Raw genomic sequence first — 22,089 nt, forward strand, 5'->3', positions numbered from 1 at the left:
CATTTAAACTATGCTGGACAGTATTAAGAGAATGAATCCATCTACATTCTTTTCTCTTTAGAATGAGTGCAATAGAGCCTCCTCTAGGAGCTAGATTTACATTTTCTAGCACCCACCATTTGATGTTTTCAGGCTGATGGTTCTGCGCAAGAAAATGGTCAACCAGGGGGGCCCCTTGTGTTTTACATCTGATACGGCTCATATGTTGAAGTATCCTGACTTTGATCTTTTGTGTGGTTTGACCCACATATAACAGATCGCAGGGACAAATTATTGCGTAGATTAGATTGGTACTGTTACAATTTGTAAGGCTCAATGATTTATATGTTCTGTTGTGGTAGGAAAAGGAAGAGCCCTCCACTGTCAACGGACAGGCTTTGCATTGGCCGCATTTGTGGTGGCCCATGAGGGGAGGTAAACCCAATTGGTCTCTCAGTCCCCGAGGTTTTGGTGGTGCAAGAAAGGCCTTGACAACATTGTTTTTCACATTCCTACCCCGTTTGAAAGCAAATAATGGTTCCTCAGAGGTTGGAAGCTCACTGGCAACAAGGTTCCAGTATTTTTTCATGATTTTCTTCATGTCATTACTTTTAGTATTAAATGTTGTTACACATACAATACTCTCCATTTTAGATGTTCTCTCCTTTACTTGTAAAAGTAGATCTCTCGGGCAATACCAGGCGCGTTTACGTGCGCGTTTCAAAAGACCAATGGGGTACCCCCTTTCCTTTAGACGAGTAGTAAGGATCTCAGTTTCTTTAAAGAAATCAGCTCGTCGTGTGCAGTTCCTTCTTAATCTAAGGTATTGACCGTATGGAAGATTGTCTCTCAAGCTGCGTGGATGGTGAGAGTCATATTTAAGGAGGGTGTTTCTCTCCGTGGGTTTGCGAAAGAGATCACAAATTAACTGACCATCATCGACTTGAAAAGTGAGATCTAGGAAGTCAATAGTGTTATTGTCATTCATCATGGTGAATTGGATATCCACCGATCTTGCATTCAACCAGTCATAGAAACGCTCGAGTTCCTCCTCAGTACCCGACCAAATCATTATCACGTCATCTATGTAACGCTTCCAAACGCGTCGGTCATGGGGCATGTAGCCCTTAGCAAGATGGTACAACTACTGAGATGCCTATATGTCACGCAGAATTCCTTTTGCACTTTGCCAAATGTAATCTTTTAACAACTCTGTGGACAATTGGTCTCATTGATCAGGGCAGGCAAACGCAGCAGAATCAAACTATACACACGAAAACTGGACCTGGAGTATGGAGGTCTTGGCCTCCCAGATGTTTAGTTATACTAACTAGCAGGGTTACTGCAGTAAGCAGCATTATGGTCTGAGGAAGAATCTACTTGTGAGAAGTAGTTGCTGGTGGGACTGGTATCTGACTGACCTGCCATAACTACTAATGGGAGGGAGCAGGACCCCAGCGGGTACCGCATCCATAGTATCCCAGTTTGGAAAGGGCAGAAACATATATATTGAAAAGCATGCCATATGCAGGAATGCTCTCACTTTGAGGGCACGCCCTTCTAGCGACTCCAAGGATAGAGGGGCACTGCCGTAGTGTTGGGGACGTTTATTTGAAGAACTCCTTTATAATGCTTGCTGAAGCTTGTGAGCTGTTCAGGGATGGTCCGGGGCAGTACCTGCAGTACGCCGGTAAATCATGCACAGCACGAAAAATATGGATCAGTTTCCCTGATGAGCTGGAGGAATCCCAGGTATTGAAGTTTATACTGGATCCGGGTTCACATGGGGCCTGATTTACCGTACCTGTGCGGCTCTGAAGGGAGACAGGCAGATTGATATTACTAGGACCCGCACCCTGTGGAAAGGTGGCCTCTATACCCCACTCACAAATGGGGTGTGGAGGCGGGTCAGGGCGCAGTTGTGGGAGACTGTCAGTAAAGCTTAACTCAAATTAACACAATTCTAGTACCTCCACAGGGCTCATCTGAACCCACAGAGGCTGAGAAGGATCTACCAATCACGTGCAGCTGACTGTCTGCTGTGTGGTGTGTCACCTGCCGTTTTTATCCACGTGGGGTTGCATGGCACTACATCAGAGTCACCTGCTCGGTGGCCCAGATAACACGAATAAGAGTGGCCCGATCCATCTGACACTGCCTTCTGCCAATCCCTAAGAAAAGAGGGAAAATGAATTACCAGTTTGCTCTCCTTGGACTAGATGTTCGCCAGACGCCATATCAGCATTAACTAGGCACATGTAGTGCCCATGACAGGTGGCATATGGATGTACTGGAATGGGCAGTAGCGGAGGAGGTATGCCTCTGGAGCGTTCGCAGGGATGATCATACGGAGAGGGACCCCGAGAGACAGAAAGAGATGGTAGACCGGGTGGGAGAAGAACAGGCGGATGAGATGAAAACCTCAACTGAGGAATCACCTGAGAGAGTACAGACCCCCGCCCCCCACTTCACTTAGCAGATGATGAGATTGATTAATTGCTTAGGTGTGATAAGTCTCTAGGTGGTAAATGCGATGGCTGCAGATAGCAGGGTGAGTTATGACCATAGGCGAGTGTGCTGTGATGGAGTGCCATGTTTCCAAGTTTGTGAGCCCCTGGGATTGTACTCCCTCTTTTTTTTGGTCCCCCCCCCCCCCCCCCCCCCCCCACCGCCCTATATGTTACACAGGACTCTTCTACATGGATCCTTTCAAGAAAGACTGCTTCCCTCCCACAGCCGCTGAAACAATACTGCAAACTGTCCTCTTTTTTCATGCTTGAAATGTTTAATAGAGATATTTAAAAAAAGCAATACAAAACAACTGATCTGGGGATGCTTCACATAATAGTGTGAATAAAATGAATGTGTGTTTCTCAGAAGTTATCCTATAGATTTCAATTGAAAAGTCATTTATAATACAAGAGGACACATGCAGAGCAAATCATAAGATTTACTGTCAATCACGAGTGTGAGGAGGGGCCAAGACTCACAAGAGGTGTATTATACTCCTCCCCTCCATCAATATTTATAAATACCATATCCCTCTCTGCACTCCTGCATGTATACTCTATTCTTTAGTTTTCTTTTTCCACATGCGGGGGTTATAAAGTAATATTTCAACCAGAATCAGTTCACAAGGGGCTAAATATGTGCAGAGAGACAAGACCTATTTAGTGATAATTTAGAAGTATAGGCCCAGTTTTCCTCTTCTCTATAGCGTGACCGTCACTGGAGCCTGTCAGGCAGTAAGCACAGACCTCTCAAGCTAGTTCTACTGTACAATGGTAGTAAACTGTTTTTACTGGCACTGGAGAGCAAGTCTGGATTCTACTGAGTAAACTTAAAGACTGGGAGCTTGATTTTAAGTTGGCTGATAATGGAAATTCCTTCAATTTCTGAAGGATCTGCTAACCTCAAAATCCACAAGCGGAATTGTATAAAATGGTGGAGGAAACACCACCAACAGATTCTATTCTCCAAAAATGAGACATCTTAGCATTTGTTGGGACGCATGTCCCCTGTAATGCTTGGAAAAGTGGCGCCACCCTGACCCGCGTACCTTTTCCAACGTACCCCATGTTACTCCTCCAATGGACAGTCAGCATGCGAGAACACGTACACAGGTTAGTTCTGCTGAAACAGTCTACACCAAGAATACACTACTAGTCAGAGTGTCTACGGCTGGCTCTTGCCAAGTTAAGAAGTGACTGGTGTCAATGGTTTCTGACCACAATTCCAGTCACAAACCATTGATTGATTACGGACTCCTGAGTTGTGGTGGTAAACAGTTCGCAAAGACTAAAGTGTGCCAGTGTGACAACTTCTGGTTTGGGAATTATGTCCAGGAAAAAACTGCTGCCTCCGCTCAAAGTCTTCAGAAATGGGAAACCTTTTTTAAAAGAAGCATTTGGCCCTTTAACACACACGGATGTTTTAAAAATATACATTTACTATGTAGGAGTGCCAATGCAGGGATTGAGGTCTGCAGTCCCTTGCAGGCCTCCTTCCTGCATTCACAGCCAATCGCAGAAGGCTTCAAATTATGACTTGCTTAATTTTAGTTAGGTATGTCATTTAGCAACTCCTGTTAATGGATAAAATGTAAAACCAACCTATTTGTACTCAGCTCGCATTGCACACTGCATAACCATTTGCAAAATAACTGGTGTACAAACTGCACACCCTGGTTTGTGAATGGATACAGTACATCAGCCCCTGGTGCCTAGCACATGGGTGGTATGAAGAGATAGAGTTGTAAACGTATGGAGGTGTAGTACTTTCTGGTTTCTTGTATGAATAACGACCGTATCTTTCCTTTTTACTCACAGTTACTTCTTAAAACGTATGCCACTGGCCGGACATTGAGTTTTTTTATTGTGATTTATTTAATATGTAAGGCTGTATCTCGGCTTCAACCCCTGCCAATGTCGAGTAACCATGGATTGTGCCAGGACCCCAAGGAAAGGCCTTATACAGTTACCACTAAACTATTAATCAAGGTCCTTTCAGCACTGCACTGAAACATGTGAAACTGTAACTCCGACCAGGATGAATCTGATTGTAAGTGCCAGGAAAGGAAGAGGTATGGTGAGATGGGTTGGCGTTAGGCCTGGGCAAAAATTTCGTTCCGTTCGCGGAAATTGCGATAATTTGACATTTTCGCGTTCCGCGGAGAGCGCGAAAATGTCAAAAATTCCGGTTTCCGCAGCTTGGCGATAATTTGTTTCTTGCTCGCGCTGTAAAATAATACATTCTCGCGCGCGATCGCCTTACCTGAATCCCTGCGTTCGCCGACAAGTTTTCTTGATCCGGTCGCGTTCTCCATGAGATGTTGTATTGTTTTTAGCCATTTGCGCTGTCTCGCGACAGTTCGCGCCCGCAGTGACGTCATGCGTCGCGCGATCACGTCTTTCTTCTCGCGATCATGCACCGCGAGAACAACTCAAAACAAGATGGCCGCGCCCGCAAGCAACCACATGGGTAAGTTGGCGACCCGCAACCATGCAGAAAATCCCGCGAACATGCCGGAAAAAAACTTCCGCATCTTCGCGATATTTCTGCTTGTTTGCGATAATTTTAAACATTTTCGCGATAATTTGCGAAGGTTAATTCCGCAAATTCCGCCCACCCCTAGTTGGCGTGAAGCAGGAGAGAACTGGAAAGAGTCATGTGTGGGGTGGCTCAGATCAATCCATCTCTGCACATTTGTAGAGCAAGTTCAAATGTCAGGAATAGTTCAAAGGACTGGAAAACTGTATTAGTGAGATACCAAGTCACATTTCTGATTGAGGTTCTTATGGTCTTGCTTCACTAAGTCGTCCCTTGAGGGTTATTAAATATTTAGTGCAGTACAGAGTATGTTGAATTGATGAAATCCTCACTCCTTAATTCCCTGAAGTAATTCTATTCTCAGCTAAATATATCGCATACCACAAGGCTATGATGACCTTCCCTGTTGGATGGACCAAGAGGTAGTTAGTTTCAAGCTCTGCAAAGTAGGAACGACGAACGAAGGGGACTCTACGACTGTATGTAAAGGAAATGGACAACGATCTACACTTCGTTCGCACCCAAGGCAAGAGACTAGATCCCAAGCAACCATGGACAGATAAAGTGGCAGGAAGATTAGGAAGGGAGAAGGGTTTAAAAACATTTACCTGGATCAGCTTCTCGCAGGCTGCAATCACATTTGGCTCCTCCTCCCACTTGTGGAATTCCCTCATGATCAGGTATGTGCCCTTCTCCTTCACTAAGTGCCTTCCTCTCTTTGTAGATGTGAGCTGCAAAAGATCATGCAATCAGTATAACAATCTCCGTGCAAATAACAACTTCACATCAAACTACATTGCCCAGAAACCCTACAAAACTGTGATCTGATTTGGATGCAGTGCCAAATACCTTGAGTCTATTTAGAACAACATTTTGAAAACTGCAGTGCGCATTCAGCGCTACACCTTGACAGTGTCTCTTCGATTTGATGAAGGGACCCATAATAAAACAAACTGCTCCAAGATACCTTTATTAGGGCCAGACTTGAGGACTCATATGTGAGCTATGCTTACATGCAGGGACACTGGGTGGCCCGAATGAACGATTACGGCAATAGGTTGGCACCTAAATCTGACTGCTTTGAGTTATACTGCCTGCAATGGGGAATAACATGCATAGCGGAATAATCCCCCTTCATGTGTCCTTATTCACTTGCATTAACCAAACTCTGGGAGGGAGGGGGGGGTCGGGTGCTTGTTAGAACTGGGGTTTCTGGTTGACAGAGTATGCACCTTGTACAAGCAGGAACCACCACTCTAGTCAGGGTTAGCTAGATACACACTAAACGATAACCTGTGCTCACCCTCTGGTAGCTAAGCACAGAACAATCAGGCTTATCTAAAGAGGCAATGTGTAAAGTATTTGTATAATTAAACTGCTCAGAGTGCACTGCCTAAAGTCCAAATGGAAGAATTTGAATCCAAAATTCAAGGTAGGTTGTTCACCATGTCAATTTATTCTAAGACATTGGTTGTAGTACTTTCATTACTTCATGAAAAGTATTGTATTCTGTATGAATACATATTGAAAATGTATAACAAACACAAACGTATGTTCATTTAGCCCCAATGCATTTCGGGCAATCTCCTGCCCTTCGTCGGGGGGTTAATTTTAGAAAAAACAAATGAAAGGCGAAATGAAGAGACAACATTTACGTAGTTATGTCTAAAATTCAAAGGTGACAAAACAAAGGTGAAAAAACGTGCCCCGAAATATGTCCTGAAATCACCATGTGTGTATAGGTACTATCTCCGATTCTGTATGACCATAAAAGAAACAACGGGTAATTTCACCGATGGCTGCCCTGGAACTTAAAGTGGAGACCGTGAAACGAGCGTAAGAAAAGTGAAAGCCGTAGGAGAATCAAACTGTGAACGTGCAAAAACCAAAATCTTAATTTAAACGAGTCCACTTTTATTGCACATCTAGCACGTTTTTTAGGCATCTTTCTTTTATGGTCATACAGAATCGGAGAATGATTTCAGGACATTATTTGGGGCACGTTTTTTCAACTTTGTTTTGTCACCTTTGAATTTTAGACATAACTACGTGGATTTTTTGTAAATGTCGCTTCATTTCGCCTTTCATTCCTTTGTTCTAGAAATAATCCCCCGATGAAGGGCAGGAGATTGCCCGAAATGCATTGGGGTTAAATGAACATACGTTTGTGTTTGTTATCCATTTTCAATATGGATTCATACAGAATACAATACTTTTCATGAAGTAATGAAAGTACTACAACCAATGTCTTAGAATAAATTGACATGGTGAACAACCTACCTTGAATTTTGGATTCCTTGGTGCACGCCGCCACAGCGTTTTATCTTTGGAATGGGGGGGGCAAGACAGCAAGCCCTTGGAGTCACTCTGGGTTCAAGTGAGATGGGGGCAGTCGAACAAGTTACTAACCTTCGGTAACGATGTATCTGTAAGAAACATTAGTTAGTTAGATTCCTCACCTTAGAATATCCCCAGGCGTCAGACTGGATCCGGAAGATTTTTCGTCAGCAATACCCCTTGCGCGTCGCTAGGCGTCGTCTGTGGCTCCGCGTCTGTCGTCGGCGTCGTGCGCCGGGATGACGTCGTCGGAGTACTTAGACGCCGCCCTCGCGCGCTGACGTCAGTTCTTGTACATAGCCTTCCGCGCCAGGAACGCAGAGCCATGCAAAGACCGACACTGGTGCCAAAAATAAAATCTAGGGGCCTGAAAGGACAACCTTAACCCTAGATGTCAGTTCGCAGAACGGGGAGGATGGGTGGGTCGGTGAGGAATCTAACTAACTAATGTTTCTTACAGATACATCGTTACCGAAGGTTAGTAACTTGTTCATCTGAAAGAAACACGTTAGTTAGATTCCTCACCTTAGAATAGATACCCAAGCAATACCATCCCCGGTGGTGGGTCTGCGAACCAAGATCACACCAGAAAGTCCTGGAGGACAGAACGGCCAAAGAAGCCATCCCTCCGGACTTGGCTGTCAAGGCAATAATGCCTGGCGAACGTGTGTAGCGAAGCCCACGTCGCCGCCTGACAGATGTCCTGCAAAGGGACTCCCCGTCCCAAGGCAGTAGTAGCCGCCGTGGCCCGAGTAGAATGGGCGCGCAGCCCAACAGGAGGGTCCTTTTTAGCCAAGGAATAGCAGATTTTTATACACAAAACGACCCACCGAGAGATGGTTCGTTTGTGCACAGCTTTCCCCTTCTTAGCGCCCACGTACCCAACAAAAAGCTGGTCGTCCACCCGGAACTGTTTTGTGCGGTCCAGATAAAAGGAGAGCGCACGTTTTGGGTCCAGACGGTGGAGCCTCTCTTCCTCTTTGGAAGGATGCGGAGGCGGAAAGAAGGTGGGCAAGGTGACAGACTGCCCAAGGTGAAATGGAGTCACCACTTTAGGAAGAAAGGAGGGACGAGGCCGAAGGACAACCTTGTCCGGATGAACAGATAGAAAAGGAGGCTTTGAAGATAAAGCCTGGAGCTCACTCACCCGTCTAGCCGAGGTGATGGCTACCAGAAAAGCAGTCTTTAGAGTTAGAAGACGAAGAGGGCAATTGTGAAGAGGCTCGAAGGGAGCGCACATCAGGAATGTCAAAACCAGATTCAAGTCCCACTGAGGCATTACAAAAGGGACAGGAGGGAACGTGTGTGTAATGCCTTTGAGAAAGCGTGTAACCACAGGGGACTTGAAAAGAGAAGGCTGATCAGGAAGCCGCAAGAAGGCGGAGATGGCAGCAAGATAACCTTTCAGGGTGCCCAGGGCAGAGCCCTGCCGGGCCAGAGAAAGAAGAAAGAGGAGAACCTCAGAAAGAGGGGCGGAAAGGGGATCCACAGCCTTTGCTGTGCACCATGCCACAAATTTGTTCCACCGGCAGGCGTATACCGACTTTGTGGAGGGACGCCTGGCTGCCAGAATGATATCACAGACTTCAGGAGGCAAGTCAAATGGCATCAACTGCCGCCGCTCAATCTCCACGCATGGAGGTGGAGGCTGGACAGGTTCGGGTGGAGGACCGTCCCCTGCTGCTGCGACAGAAGATCCTCCCGAAGGGGCAGACGTATCGGGGGATCGGTCAACAGACTGAGTAGCTCGGGATACCAGTATCTTCGTGCCCAATCCGGAGCCACCAAGATGACTTGGGCCCGGTCGCGCCTGATCTTCTTCAGCACTCTGGGCAGAAGTGGTATAGGCGGAAAGGCGTACAACAGACCGCAACTCCACTCGTGACGAAAAGCGTCGCCGAGCGAGTGCCGCCTTGGAAATTCCAACGCGCAGAACTGCTGACATTGCGCGTTCTCTTCGGTGGCGAATAGATCTAACCAAGGCTCTCCCCACTGCTGAAAGAGGCCTTGCACCACTTCGGAGTTCAGACGCCATTCGTGATCCATCATGCACCGGCGGCTGAGTTCGTCTGCTCTGGCGTTCAGAGAGCCCGCCAGATGTTGAACCACCAGGGTGACGCCCTGGTGTTCCAGCCATGTCCAGAGGCGCAGAGCCTCCTGACAAAGGGTCCACGACCCCACCCCGCCCTGTTTGTTGCAGTACCACATGGCGGTGGTGTTGTCCGTGAACACCTGCACGACACTTCCCCTGACAGAGGGAAGGAAGGCTTTCAGTGCAAGCCGGATCGCTCTCAACTCCAACAGGTTGATGTGGAGACGAGACTCCGCCGGAGACCAGAGGCCTCTGATCTCCGCCTCTCCCATATGGCCACCCCATCCCAGGAGGGACGCATCCGTCACTACGACATGCTCCGGTTGGGGAAGGGAGAGGCTCTTGCCCTTGACCCACTCGCGGTCCGTGAGCCACCACTGCAACTGCTGTGCAGTACCCTCCGAGATCAAGACATGGTCGGACAGGTTGCCGTGATGCTGGGCCCACTGAAACTTCAGGTCCCACTGCAGAGCCCGCATGCGCCGCCTGGCGTGATGCACTAGTAGGATGCAGGAGGCCATCAGCCCCAGAAGCCGCAACACTAGCCTGACCGAAACCCGGGATAGAGGCCGAAAGATGGGAATCAGGGCCTGTATATCCCGGACCCGCTGTTCCGGAGGATGGACCCGGAACTGCGCCGAATCGAGAACCGCTCCGATGAAGAGGAGCTTCTGAGAGGGACTCAAGTGTGACTTCGGCACGTTGATGGAAAACCCCAGCAAATGCAGGAGATCCGCCGTAGTCTGGAGGTGGGAGACGACTGCCTGGGGCGAGCCCGCCTTCAACAACCAGTCGTCGAGATAGGGGAAGACTGGGACCCCTGATCTGCGCAGATGAGCTGCGACCACCGCCATCACTTTCGTGAACACCCGAGGGGCACTGGTGAGGCCGAAGGGGAGCACGGTAAACTGAAAGTGCTCTTGGCCCACCGTGAACCGCAGGTAACGCCGGTGGGCCGGCAGGACGGGGATATGGAAATATGCGTCCTGCAAGTCCAACGCTACCATCCAGTCTCCAGGGTCTAGGGCAGCTAAAACCTGAGCCAACGTTAGCATCTTGAACCTTTCCTTTCGGAGGAAGGCATTGACGTTCCGGAGGTCCAAGATAGGGCGCAGGCCCCCCTTGCCCTTCTTGGGAACCAGAAAGTAGTGGGAATAACAACCACGACCTACTTCTGGACTCGGAACGCGCTCGACGGCCCCCTTGGCCAAGAGAGCCGAAACTTCCTCGCGGAGAAGATCCAAATGATCCCCCGAGATACGGTGGTGCTGTGGTGGCATGGCTGGAGGGGTCGTCTCGAAGGGGAGGGAGTAGCCCCTTCGGACGATTTGCAGCACCCACCTGTCCGATGTTATGGACCGCCAGTGGAGCAGGTGATGGCGAACTCTGCCGCCCACTGGCGTGGTATGGGCCTGAAAGCTCGGACTAGGAAGGCTTTGAGGCGGATGCTGCCGGGGTGGATGTGGGCTGACCACGTCGTCCTCCATTTCCGCCACGGCGGAAGCCACGTCCGCGACCGCGCGCAGGTTGGTTCTGCGGCTGGTGGCTTTGCGGACGTGAGGAGGCGCCCCTTCCTTGGCCACGAAAGGGGCGAAAAGCGGAGGTGTGCGCCCGCGGAGCCGAGAGGCCCAAGGACTTGGCCGTAGCCCGGGAGTCCTTAAAACGGTTCAGCGCACTGTCCGCCTTCTCACCAAACAGGCGAGTGCCATCAAAGGGCATGTCCATGAGGGTGTTCTGGACATCCCCGGAAAATGACGTGGACCGCATCCAGGCGTGGCGGCGGAGCGCCACCGTGGTGGAAATCGCCCGACCTAGCGAGTCCGTGGTGTCAAGCCCACATCTTATGGCGTGCCGTGCTGCATCCCTCCCATCGGCCAAAGCCTGGGTAAGACGCGTCCGGACCTCCTCCGGACACAGGGGCAGCACGTCCTCCACCGTATCCCACAGGGAATGGGAATAACGGTCCAAGAGACAGGCGGTATTTAAGGACCGCAGGCCCAAACTAAGGGACGAGAACAGTTTCTTGCCAAACTGCTCGAGTCTCTTGGAATCCCGGTCCGGCGGAGCGGTCGGGAAGGAGGACTGGGAAGTAGAGGCCTGGATAACCAGACTCTCGGGGGTGGGGTGTTGGGACAGGAAACTGGGGTCGCCCGGAGCAGGGCGGTGGCGCCTGGCAACGTTCCTATCCACAGGAGGAACTGTGGAGGGCTTGGACCAGGTGCCCTGCAGAACGTCAGTGAGGGCCTCGTTGAACGGCAGCAGAGGCTCAGTGGAGCTTGCTGAGGTTTGAAGCACCTCAGTGAGGATGTTGGTCCTCACAGCCACGGCAGGCAACTCGAGCCCAAGGGCCTCAGCCGCCTTGCGCAGCACCACAGAAAATGCTGCACCCTCCTCCGAAGCCACGGTCGGAGGAGAAGTGAATCCAGCGTCTGGCGAGGTGTCCAGTCCGCTGGCCTCCCCCAGTTCATCTGCCCAGTCCTGAGAAAGCTGTGACTGAACAGCCAGAGGGTCCTCGAACCCCTCCCAGTCGCCCCCTTCTTCCGATTCCTGATAAACAGGAGGAATGATCGGAACCGGACTGTAGAGATGGTAGGTCTCAAGCGGCGTCGGATGCGGCGTCGGCGGACGCCGTGCCGGCGTCGGGTCCGGATGAGGGCTAAACCGGGGCGTCGGCGTCACAGGCGTCGGCGTCGGTGGCGCCGGTGACGGCGTCGGTGGTTCAGGCGTCGGCGCCGGTGGAGGAGTGACAAGGTCAACCGGCGTCGACTGGGGCCCAGGCAAGGGCCCCGCGGGGACCTGCGGCGTCGAGACCGGAGTCGTCGACGGCGCCGGGGCCGGAGCCGCCGGCACGCGAGGTCACCCAGTCGAGTCCGCGGGGCCCGAAGGCGCGCCAGCGGGCGTCGACGGCGGGGCCAGGCTCCTCATGGCCGAGAGGAAGGCACTAATCTCCGCCGGCGCCGCGTCAGCCCCAGGGACCGGAAGGTATGGGGGCGGACGCGGCACCTGCGGCTCCGCCGGAGCCGCGGGGGTGGAACCACTTGGACCCTCGGCCGAGTCGCGCGACCGGCGAGGGGAGTCCGAAGAGCGATGTCGCCGCTTCGACTTCTTAGAGTGTTTAGACTTACCCGACGACTTGGAGCCCGACGAGCGATGGTGGCGTCGGCTAGGGCTCCGCGAGCGATCCTTGGACCTCCTCCTGGACCGGGATCGCGCACGACGCGGAGCCGAGTGGCGAAGCTCCAGAAGCTTGCGGGACCGCTCCCGCCTAGCCTTCGAAGTCAGGGCCTGACAGTCGTTGCACGACTCCGCGTCGTGGTCGAGGCCTAAGCAGTAGAGGCACCGGCGGTGGTGATCGGTCACCGACATCAGTCGATGACAATCTTCACAAGCCTTGAACCCAGGCATCCTACCGGCACCAGATGTCGACAGACAAGGATCAAAAATGATCAAAAAGATTTAGTCAAAAAAGACTAAAAGGGGTAGCTCTCCCGGATCTGCGCTTACTGGCGCGGAAAAAAGAAGAACTGACGTCAGCGCGCGAGGGCGGCGTCTAAGTACTCCGACGACGTCATCCCGGCGCACGACGCCGACGACGGACGCGGAGCCACAGACGACGCCTAGCGACGCGCAAGGGGTATTGCTGACGAAAAATCTTCCGGATCCAGTCTGACGCCTGGGGATATTCTAAGGTGAGGAATCTAACTAACGTGTTTCTTTCAGATCTGGTACTCAGCAGGGCAGAGAACAACAGGCAGCAGGGCAGCATAGCAAATCAGCTCTTCTAGAGCAGCAGTCAAGCAGGATGGCAATCCTTGCAGCACAGCAGTTGTTACACCTGGCAGAGTTCTTCACAGGTCCAGTAGTGTACTGTTTTGGTAGGGTAGAGCCCCAGTACTTATACCTATTTGTGCTTTTGAAGTGGGGGTGACTTCAAAGCAAGCCCTTGAAATGCACAGGTGCTGCTTTCATCCCAGAGTATCAGTAGGGGGTAATCAGCCCTTTATGCGGGAAACAGAAAACTGCCTATTCAGGTGTGTCAGCTCCCCCTTTCTCTTCCTGCCCAGGAAGGGCTATCAGAATGCAGATGAGTTCTCTGTCACACCCACCCTTCCTGTGTTTGTGGCTTTCTAGAGCGAATGCACAAAGCGTAGCTGTCCTCCACCCCAGATGTGTATTGGAGACAGGCTGCAAGGCAGGCAGAGCAGTAAGAGCAGAAACATTTCCACTTTCTAAAAGTGGCATTTCTAAAACAGTAATGTTATACATCCTCTTTACCAAAAAAGAGGATGTATCATTACCATTCCAAAGATATGAAACATGATGCAGCTACTCCTTTCTAATAAGGATTTCCAGCTTAAAAGTGTATCAAAGAATTCCCAATGCTATACTATGAAATGAGTAGGCCTCCCAGGATTTGGGTCTATGGCACTACCAGGACATGGGAAACTTAAAAGTACATGTCCTAACTTTTAGTTATACAGAACCCTGCACATAGGGCTACCTAGGGCCTACCTCAAGGATGAATTATGTGTAATAAAAGGAGAGTTTAAGGCTTGGCAAGTGATGTTAAATGCCTAGTCAATGTGGTAGTAAACTGCACATACAGGCATTGAAATGGTAGGCCTGAGACAGGTTTGAAAGGCTACTTGTGTGGGTGGCACAACCAGTGCTGTAGGCCCACTAGTAGCATTTAGATTTCAACTCAGAGGCAAGACCTCTGACCTCTTGGTCAGGAAACTGCTCTCCCCTAGCGCAGCTCCGTCGTGAGTGCCTCTGCCCCTAGCACTTTTTTGACCTGTATTCGAGGCCTCTGTGCCTCGCTCCTGTCCTCGCTGTCTGCCTTCTCTGTCTATTCTTGCCTTTCTCTCTTCCTCCTGTCTTCTGTCTTGCTCCTTTTTGCCTATCCTTGCTTTTTTGCCCTTTTGTCTTTTGCCTTACTCCTTTTTGCATGTCCTTGCCTCTCTGCCCTTTAGTCTTTTGCCTTGCTCTGTTTTTTCCTGTCCTCTGCCTTTTTGCCCTTTCCTTCCTCTTCCTTATTCTGAGCCTTTTGCCTTTGGCCTTCTCTTTTCAGCCTTTTTTTGCAGTTTCCTCTTTTTTTCCCCGCTCGTTTTCCCGCTGCTGCTGCCCCACCCCCTCCCGCGTGTTCCGCTCCCCCACCCAGCTGTCCTGCCCGCGACGCCTACTTAATGCTGCCCGCTGCGCGATAGGGTGAGCAAGACCTCAGACCTCCTGGTCAGGAAACTGCTCTCCCTTCGCGCAGCTCTGTCGTGAGTGCCTCTGCCTCCAGCGCTGCTCTGACCGGTGTTCGAGGCCTTTGTGCCTCGCCCCTGTCCTCGCCGTCTGCCTTCTCTGCCTATTCTTGCCTCTCTCTTCCTCCTGTCTTGCTCCAATTTGCCTATCCTTGCTTTTTTGCCCTTTTGTCTTTTGCTATGCTCCTTTTTTGCCTGTCCTTACCTCTCTGCCCTTTTGTCTTTTGCCTTGCTCCGTTTTTTCCTGTTCTCTGCCTTTTTGCCCTTTCTGCCTTATCCTTTTTCCCTCTTCCTTATTCTGAGTATTTGCCTTCTCTTTTCAGCCTTTTTTTGCCGTTTTTCCCTCTTTTTCCCGCCGCTGCTTCCCCCATGTCCCACCCCCTCCTGGTTGCTCCCGCTCCCCCCAAGCTCTCCCTCCCTCCCCTACTTAATGGCAGCTTCAACTCCTCGGTCCTCCACGCACTCAACACCGGCAAGGACAATAACTGCAATCGCTCTTCTCCTATCGACACCCATGGACCTTTCACCTGCCGCCATTATCCCCTCTCCTTCGCCTTCACCAGTACCCAGGATCCATCCCAACCCACCCACCACAACCCCACCGCACCCCAAACCCTGCAAGGCTACCTTCTCAACGCTCGCTCCCTCCACAGAAATCTGGGACATCCTCGACAGCACCTTCCCCAACGTCAACTTCCTTACAGAAACCTGGACGAACGCCGACTCTGGACCATACATCGCGATCGCCATCCCCGGAAGATACAATCACCCGGAAGGACCGTCCTGTAGGAGGCATCACGCACAAATCCAGCCTCTGACTGAGTACCCACACCGACAGGTCCACAAACCTGATGGAACATCAGCACTTCAATATACAGGCCAATGAGACGACCACACTCTGAGGCACACTCATCTACAGATCCCCCCCCCGGACCCTGCGCACCTTTCGCCAAATCCATCACAGACATCATCAACCCCCAAGCCATTGCCTCCACCGACTACACCCTGCTAGGAGACCACAACGTCCATCTTGAGAACCTCCAAGACCCCAACTCCTCCTCCCTCCTGGACAATCTCCTCAACATCGGACTCCAACAGATCGTACCAGAAGCCACACACTCAGCAGGACACACCCTCGAACCCATCTTCACAACAGGAAATTCCATCATCTTCAGCCAGGCCTCCGAACACCCATGGATGGACCACTGTTGCGTCCCCTTCACCTTCAAAACTATCATCACCCGCAAACGTCCACACCATCTCCAGCGCAGGAACTTGATCTTGATCTCTGATGACCAGCTCTCCGCCTCCCTCAGCAGCTCCGCTCTCACCGTCATGGACGACGACCCAACCACCGCCGCCCAAACCCTGCACAATTGGATCACCGACTGCGCCAACACCATTGCCCCCCTCAAGAAGACCACCAACGCTCAGGCCAAGAGAGCCAGCTGGTTCTCCACCAAACTCCGAGACTCGAGACGAACCGGCAAATGCCTCGAAAAGACATGGAGGAACTCCAAAACCTCTACAGACCCTCGACAACTTCAAAGCAGCAACAGCCGCCCACCACAAGCTCATCAGATAAACCAGGAAGAAAGCACTCCAAGACAGAATCCCCGCCCACACACACAACAGCAAGGAACTCTTCGGCATCATCAAAGAGTTCGCCCAACAGTGAGACAACCACCATCCCACCCTCCCAGGACCTCTACGACTAACTCAGTGCCTTCTTCCACCACAAAATCAAGTACATCTATAACAACTCTGATGACAACCTACTCGAGGAACCTACACCCACCACCCCCTACAACACGCAGCCTATGCTAGACGGCAGGACCGCCCTCACTATTGAAGACACCTTTAGACTATGAAGTTAACCCACTCCGGGGCCCCCACCGCATCCACCACAGAGCTGCTGATATCACCACACCCCTGAGTTTGATCGAATCATCAACCGCTCCTTAGAGACCACCTCCTTCCCCAACGACTGGAAACGTGCCGAGATCAACCTTCTCCTTAAAAACCCCATAGCAGACCTCACCAACCTCAAAAACTTCAGACCGATCTACTTCCTCCCGTACCCGCCGAAAGTCTTCGAAAAAGCCGTCAACAGCCAGCTCGCCTCCCTATAGAAGAAAACAACATCCTCGACTCATCCCAATCCGGCTTCATGGAACACCACAGCACAGAAAGCACCCGTCTCGGCGAGACAGACGACATCTGCGCCCTCCTCGACAGAGGAGAGACGGTTGCCCTCATCCTCCTGGACCTATCCACAGCCTTCGACAGTCTCTCACCGCACCCTACCCCACAGACTACATGACGCAGGAATCCAGAACAAGGCCCTCGACTGGATCCGACCATTCCACTCTGGCAGGAAACAGAGGGTCAGATTCTTCCCCCTTCCTCTCGGATCCCACATCGACCAACTGCGGAGTTCCCCAGGGATCCTCCATCAGCCCCGCCCCGTTCAACATGTACATGGCCCCACTCGCATCCATCGTCAGATCCCACGAACTAAACATTGTATCCTCCGCAGATGACACCCAACTCATCATCTCCCTATCCAACAAACCCAACACCTCCAAAAAAACGTTCAAGAAGGAATGGAAGCAGTCGCCAGGTGGATGAAGTACAGCTGCCTACAATTCAACTGAAGTACTCATCATGGGCCCACACCCAGACGCATGGAACAACACCTGGTGGCTCCCTGCCCCGGGGAACCCACCCCCCCCCAACGACCACGCATGCAACCTCAGAATCATCCTGGACTCCGAACTCAAAATGGACCGTCCAATCAACACTGTCTCCTCCTCTTGCTTCCACACCCTCCGCCTCCTACGAAAGACCTTCAACTGGATTCCTCTCGAGCACAGGAAGACCATCACCCATGCACTCATTACAAGGAGACTGGACTACGGCAACACACTCTATGGGATCAACAAGAACCTCACCCGCAAAATCCAAAACTTCCAGAAAGCCTCACCAGATTAGTCCTCAATCTACACTACATTGGCTCCCCGTCGAGAAGAGAATCAACTACAAGCTTCTCACCCATGCCCACAAAGCCCTCCACAACACCAGACCCGCCTACCTGAACCATCGCCTCTCGTTCCACGTACCCCAAAGATCCCAGCTCTCACTTGCGACAGTGCCGCGTATCAAGAAGACCAGAACAGGAGGTCGCTCCTTGTCCTTCCTCGCAGCCAAGGCATGGAACATCCTCCCTCTCCATCTCCGGGAGACACCAACACTCTCTAAGTTCATGAAGGACCTCATGACCTGGCTCTTCACCGAATCACCATGAACTTCCTGGAGCTGCGCCCCCTTCAGGACCTTGAGACCCTTTCAGGTGAGTAGTTGTGGTTTACCAACCCGCTGATTGATTGATTGGGTATATGGTTTACCACTTTACAATGGACTTATAAGTAAACTAAATATGCCAATGTCATTGTGTGTGGCTGCGTTGCGCTTGGGCCATATTGTACTTGATTTTACTGATTTTGATGTCCGCCCTTTAAAATCAGGCCCGGGTGTATAAAAATTAGGCCACTTGTGATCTGTTAGCACAATATGCCACCTGTAATTAGGTCCACAGAGGGATGGTACCTTAACAACCATCAAAACACATGGGGTGTTCTTACTGCCCTATTCTGCGTTTCCTTGCCTCATTCAGACGTGGAAAAAGTGGTGTTCCTAATGGTGGAGCAGGCACTGGCTACGTCATGGGGAAAATTGCTCTGGTGTCCAAGGAGCAATTAGCAATTGAACGAAATGGGAAAAGTAAAGAGACGGGCAGAGTCCGAAGAGGATGCTACTGCCTAGGTAGTTCCAGGTATCAAAAGATAATGAAACAGACGCCTCACTCAATTTATCGTGACATGCTTCATCATTGGCGCCTAGCCACACCCTGGCTATATTAGGGTTAACTGAACAATTCGATTCAATAAGAACCCTAAAAAACTGGTAACTTATACCCCAATTACCCTACAAATAAAGACATTCTTTGGTATACCTGGAGGTAGTTTTAGACTTTCTACTCTCTATCTGGGACCTTGCTTATTCAGCAGGATTTTATCTAGGAACTCCCATCCTTTTGTTTGAGTCCGCCCTGGTGGGACCACTATACCAGGGTATGGCTAGGCGCCAATGATGAAGCATGTCATGATAAAGTGAGTGAGGCGTCTATTTCAATATCGTTTGATACTTGGGCATACCTAGGAAGTAGCATCCTCTTCGGACTGTCGGTCTCCTTTTTCCTATTTCGCCCACTTGCTCGGGTGTCAATCGTGATTTTGGGAGAGCACAAGTGGGTAGGGGTTCTCTCGCTCTCCTTTTGTGAGGATACTAATTATAAATGGTGTCTGGCCAGTCGGCCAGTTCAGGGTGTGCTGGGAGCTACCATTTCCTGCAGTGTCCCCTCAACGCAAGACAACGATATCAAACATATTAGTTCACAAAGAAAATAATTTAAAAACTCCTGTTTGCGGATTAATTTTTGAATGTGTGCTTTTTGCGCCATTAGTACAAAGGAATACAGAAAATAGATTATTTACTTATTAAACTCTCAAATCAGAGTTAGAATATCTTTATCACAGTACACAGTGCTACCAGTTCTTACACAATTCTTGTTTTTAACGTGCTCTGTGGAAATGTAGCCCAACTTTAAAGTAGATTTCCAGTACCCACATTCATGAAAGATCGTCCACAATGTCGCCGCAGCATGGCCACTTGCCACCATGGACATTTTGTCCCTGAAGTGACTCCTATCATGCATATAGGTGGTGTGTTTTCACCTGTAGTGGGTGAGGAGGAAGAGGTACAAATCACGTGACTTTAGGCTGCTTTTTTTGTGTTCAGCTGGACCGAATAAAATGACATCAATATATTTCTAATGGGTTGCTGCACTTTCTTCTAAGTGAACCTGCAACCATTGCTCCGAAAACAATTGAAGGTTCTGCAAAGACTCAAGCTATCTATGGCTGCTCTGTATCTAACCACGTGACTGTCCACTACTTAGTGTTACACTGAAGCCTAGGTTCTCAAAAGAGCAATGTTCAAAATATTGTTTTCTGGTACCAAGGTCCATCGCTCCTGGGATGCGATTAATCGCAATGTTGGTTATCTGCAGTGAAAAGTAAAAGAAACTGTGGTGTTAGCCACTTCCAAAATAAGTTATTATATTAAAGATTGCATTTTTGACTAAATCAGGCATCTGGGTTTAGGTACTGCAAGCAGCATGTTTGGTGACCTTGCGTTATCTAATTAAATGTACGAATGTCTTTCAAATTGCTGATAATGGTTTGAGGAACTGGAGAAGTTTAACTCTTTAAAAGAAATACATTTTCAAGATTATCAGGATAGATTTAGCTGAACGTTCAAACAATCAATCAATCAATCAATGGCATTTGTATAGCGCGCTACTCACCCGGAGGGTCTCAAGGCGCTGGGGGGGGGGGGAAGTTACTGCTCGAACAGCCAGGTCTTGAGTTGCTTCCTGAAGGCGAGATGGTCCTGGGTTGTCCGGAGGTGGATGGGGAGGGAGTTCCATGTCTTGGCCGCCAGGTAGGAGAAGGATCTTCCTCCGGCGGTGGCTCTGTGGATGCGTGGGAGGGCGGCGAGGGAGAGGCTGGCGGAGCGGAGCTGGCGGGTGGGCTGGTGGAAGGTCAGGCGGTTGTTGAGGAGCTTGGGGCCCAGGTCGTGGAGGGCCTTGTGTGAGTGGGTGAGGAGTCTGAACGTGATCCTTTTGTTGACAGGGAGCCAGTGAAGGTCTCTCAGATGTCCGGAGATGTGGCTGTGACGGGGGATGTCCAGGACGAGTCGAGCTGAGGCGTTCTGGATTCGTTGGAGTTTCTTCTGGAGTTTGGTGGTGGTGCCGGCGTAGAGGGCGCTCCCGTAGTCGAGCCGGCTGGTGACGAGGGCTTGGGTGACCGTCTTCCTGGTCTCGGTGGGGATCCATCGGAAGATCTTTCGAAGCATGCGCAGGGTGTTGAAGCACGAAGACGAGATGGCGTTGACTTGTCTGGACATTGAGAGGGAGGAGTCCAGGATGAAGCCCAGGTTGCGTGCGTGGTCCGTTGGCTTGGGGGTGGCGCCCAGGGCAGGGGGCCACCAGGAGTCGTCCCAGGCAGAGGGTGATGACCCCAGGATGAGAACGTTGTATTAAGGAAAGGCAAGTGACTATTAGGGACATATGTCAATAGCAAACATAAGCTCTATGGGAGCACACAAGGTCTGGCTGTGCCTCAAGAGTCACATGGGACCTCATCGCTCTGTCACCCACTCAAACGGATTGTCCATGCTACATCAGCACAAGATAGAAATTCACATACCAGCGTCACAGCTTCGATCAGCATCTTGCGGATATCCGGATCATTCTCCCTCTTCTTGTCTTCCGGCAAGTACTGCAGATCTAGAGGAAGCTCTGGATAAGAAACAAAGCTTGTCGTAAGTGGCTATGAATGAATACAGGATTCCAAAACAACGACTGGACACTACACTCCAATCGCTCACTCGTGAAACAGGTTAAGAATCCAGTGCAGTGATTTGGATCCAACCTGAACCTGGCATAATTGACTCATTCTTTCATCTCTCCAGTGTCGCTAAACTTAGTACCGCTAAGTTGGGAAACAACATTGCATGTCTTTAAGCGACATCAACCTGCACCAAGATCACTTCCACAAATTCGAGAGACATAGTCCATAGAAACGGGATCATGGCAGAATAAAATGGGAATCATTTCTACATGTTGAAAGTACTGTGAGAAAACAAAGCTGAATATTTTGTGAAACAAGAAGCTTGAGACACAGTGACCAAACTTCTAATCCCCCAAAAAATGATTCAATACAACCCAATGTGGGCTGGCTATCTAGACTCTCTTCTAGTCAGAAAACATCTCTTAAAAACACTCCTGCAAAAGATCAGCAAACAATCAGCCAAAACAAACATCCCAATATGGGCTCACCAACCCAATGCTTCTCAAGTCTTGAAACAAGTCCCACCTACCCAGTTGGAAAGTGTCTCTTAAAACTACTTCGACTGAAGATGACCACACAACTAGCTCAAAGATAACCCTATGGGCATTGGTGGCATACATTTGTTTATGAAAGATGTTTGTCAAACTAAATTAAGTGTCAAAATCCTGAAAAATGTGTCCACTCACAACCAGCTTATGAGAGAATTATTCTCTTCCTCTCCGACCGGGTTAGGCTGACAGTAGTGGAAGTGTGGCTCATCGGAGGCAACCTGTGAAGGATCGGATCCTCTACATGTGAAAGAGGGTCCTTGTTGACGTCTTCACACTTCAATGCTAGTCAACCACTGACATAGCAACAAACCCGACCACTAAATTTCAGCCGTTTTTTCAACCTCTTCCATGATCCA

General features: G+C 50.3%; 1 protein-coding gene and 1 long non-coding RNA gene across 6 annotated transcripts in view; one reads left to right on the plus strand and one right to left on the minus strand.

Annotated features, from left to right (window-relative positions):
• LOC146830315 (uncharacterized) overlaps positions 1-22,089 on the plus strand; it is a 122,820-nt gene that overhangs the window by 84,885 nt on the left and 15,846 nt on the right. The gene's annotated exons all lie outside the window — the stretch shown is intronic.
• The window catches only part of HGH1 (HGH1 cochaperone), a 152,152-nt gene that overhangs the window by 37,469 nt on the left and 92,594 nt on the right, over positions 1-22,089 (minus strand). For all 5 annotated transcript variants that reach the window (XM_085604510.1, XM_085604509.1, XM_085604512.1 and 2 more), the window contains exons 5-6: positions 21,039-21,130; positions 5,637-5,759 (exon numbers count right to left, since the gene is read on the minus strand). In XM_085604510.1, the coding sequence (XP_085460636.1) occupies positions 5,637-5,759; positions 21,039-21,130 (215 nt within the window). The remainder of the gene's footprint in view (positions 1-5,636; positions 5,760-21,038; positions 21,131-22,089) is intronic.

This window comes from Triturus cristatus, chromosome 5_1, assembly GCF_964204655.1.
Source record: "Triturus cristatus chromosome 5_1, aTriCri1.1, whole genome shotgun sequence".
NCBI lineage: Eukaryota > Metazoa > Chordata > Amphibia > Caudata > Salamandridae > Triturus > Triturus cristatus.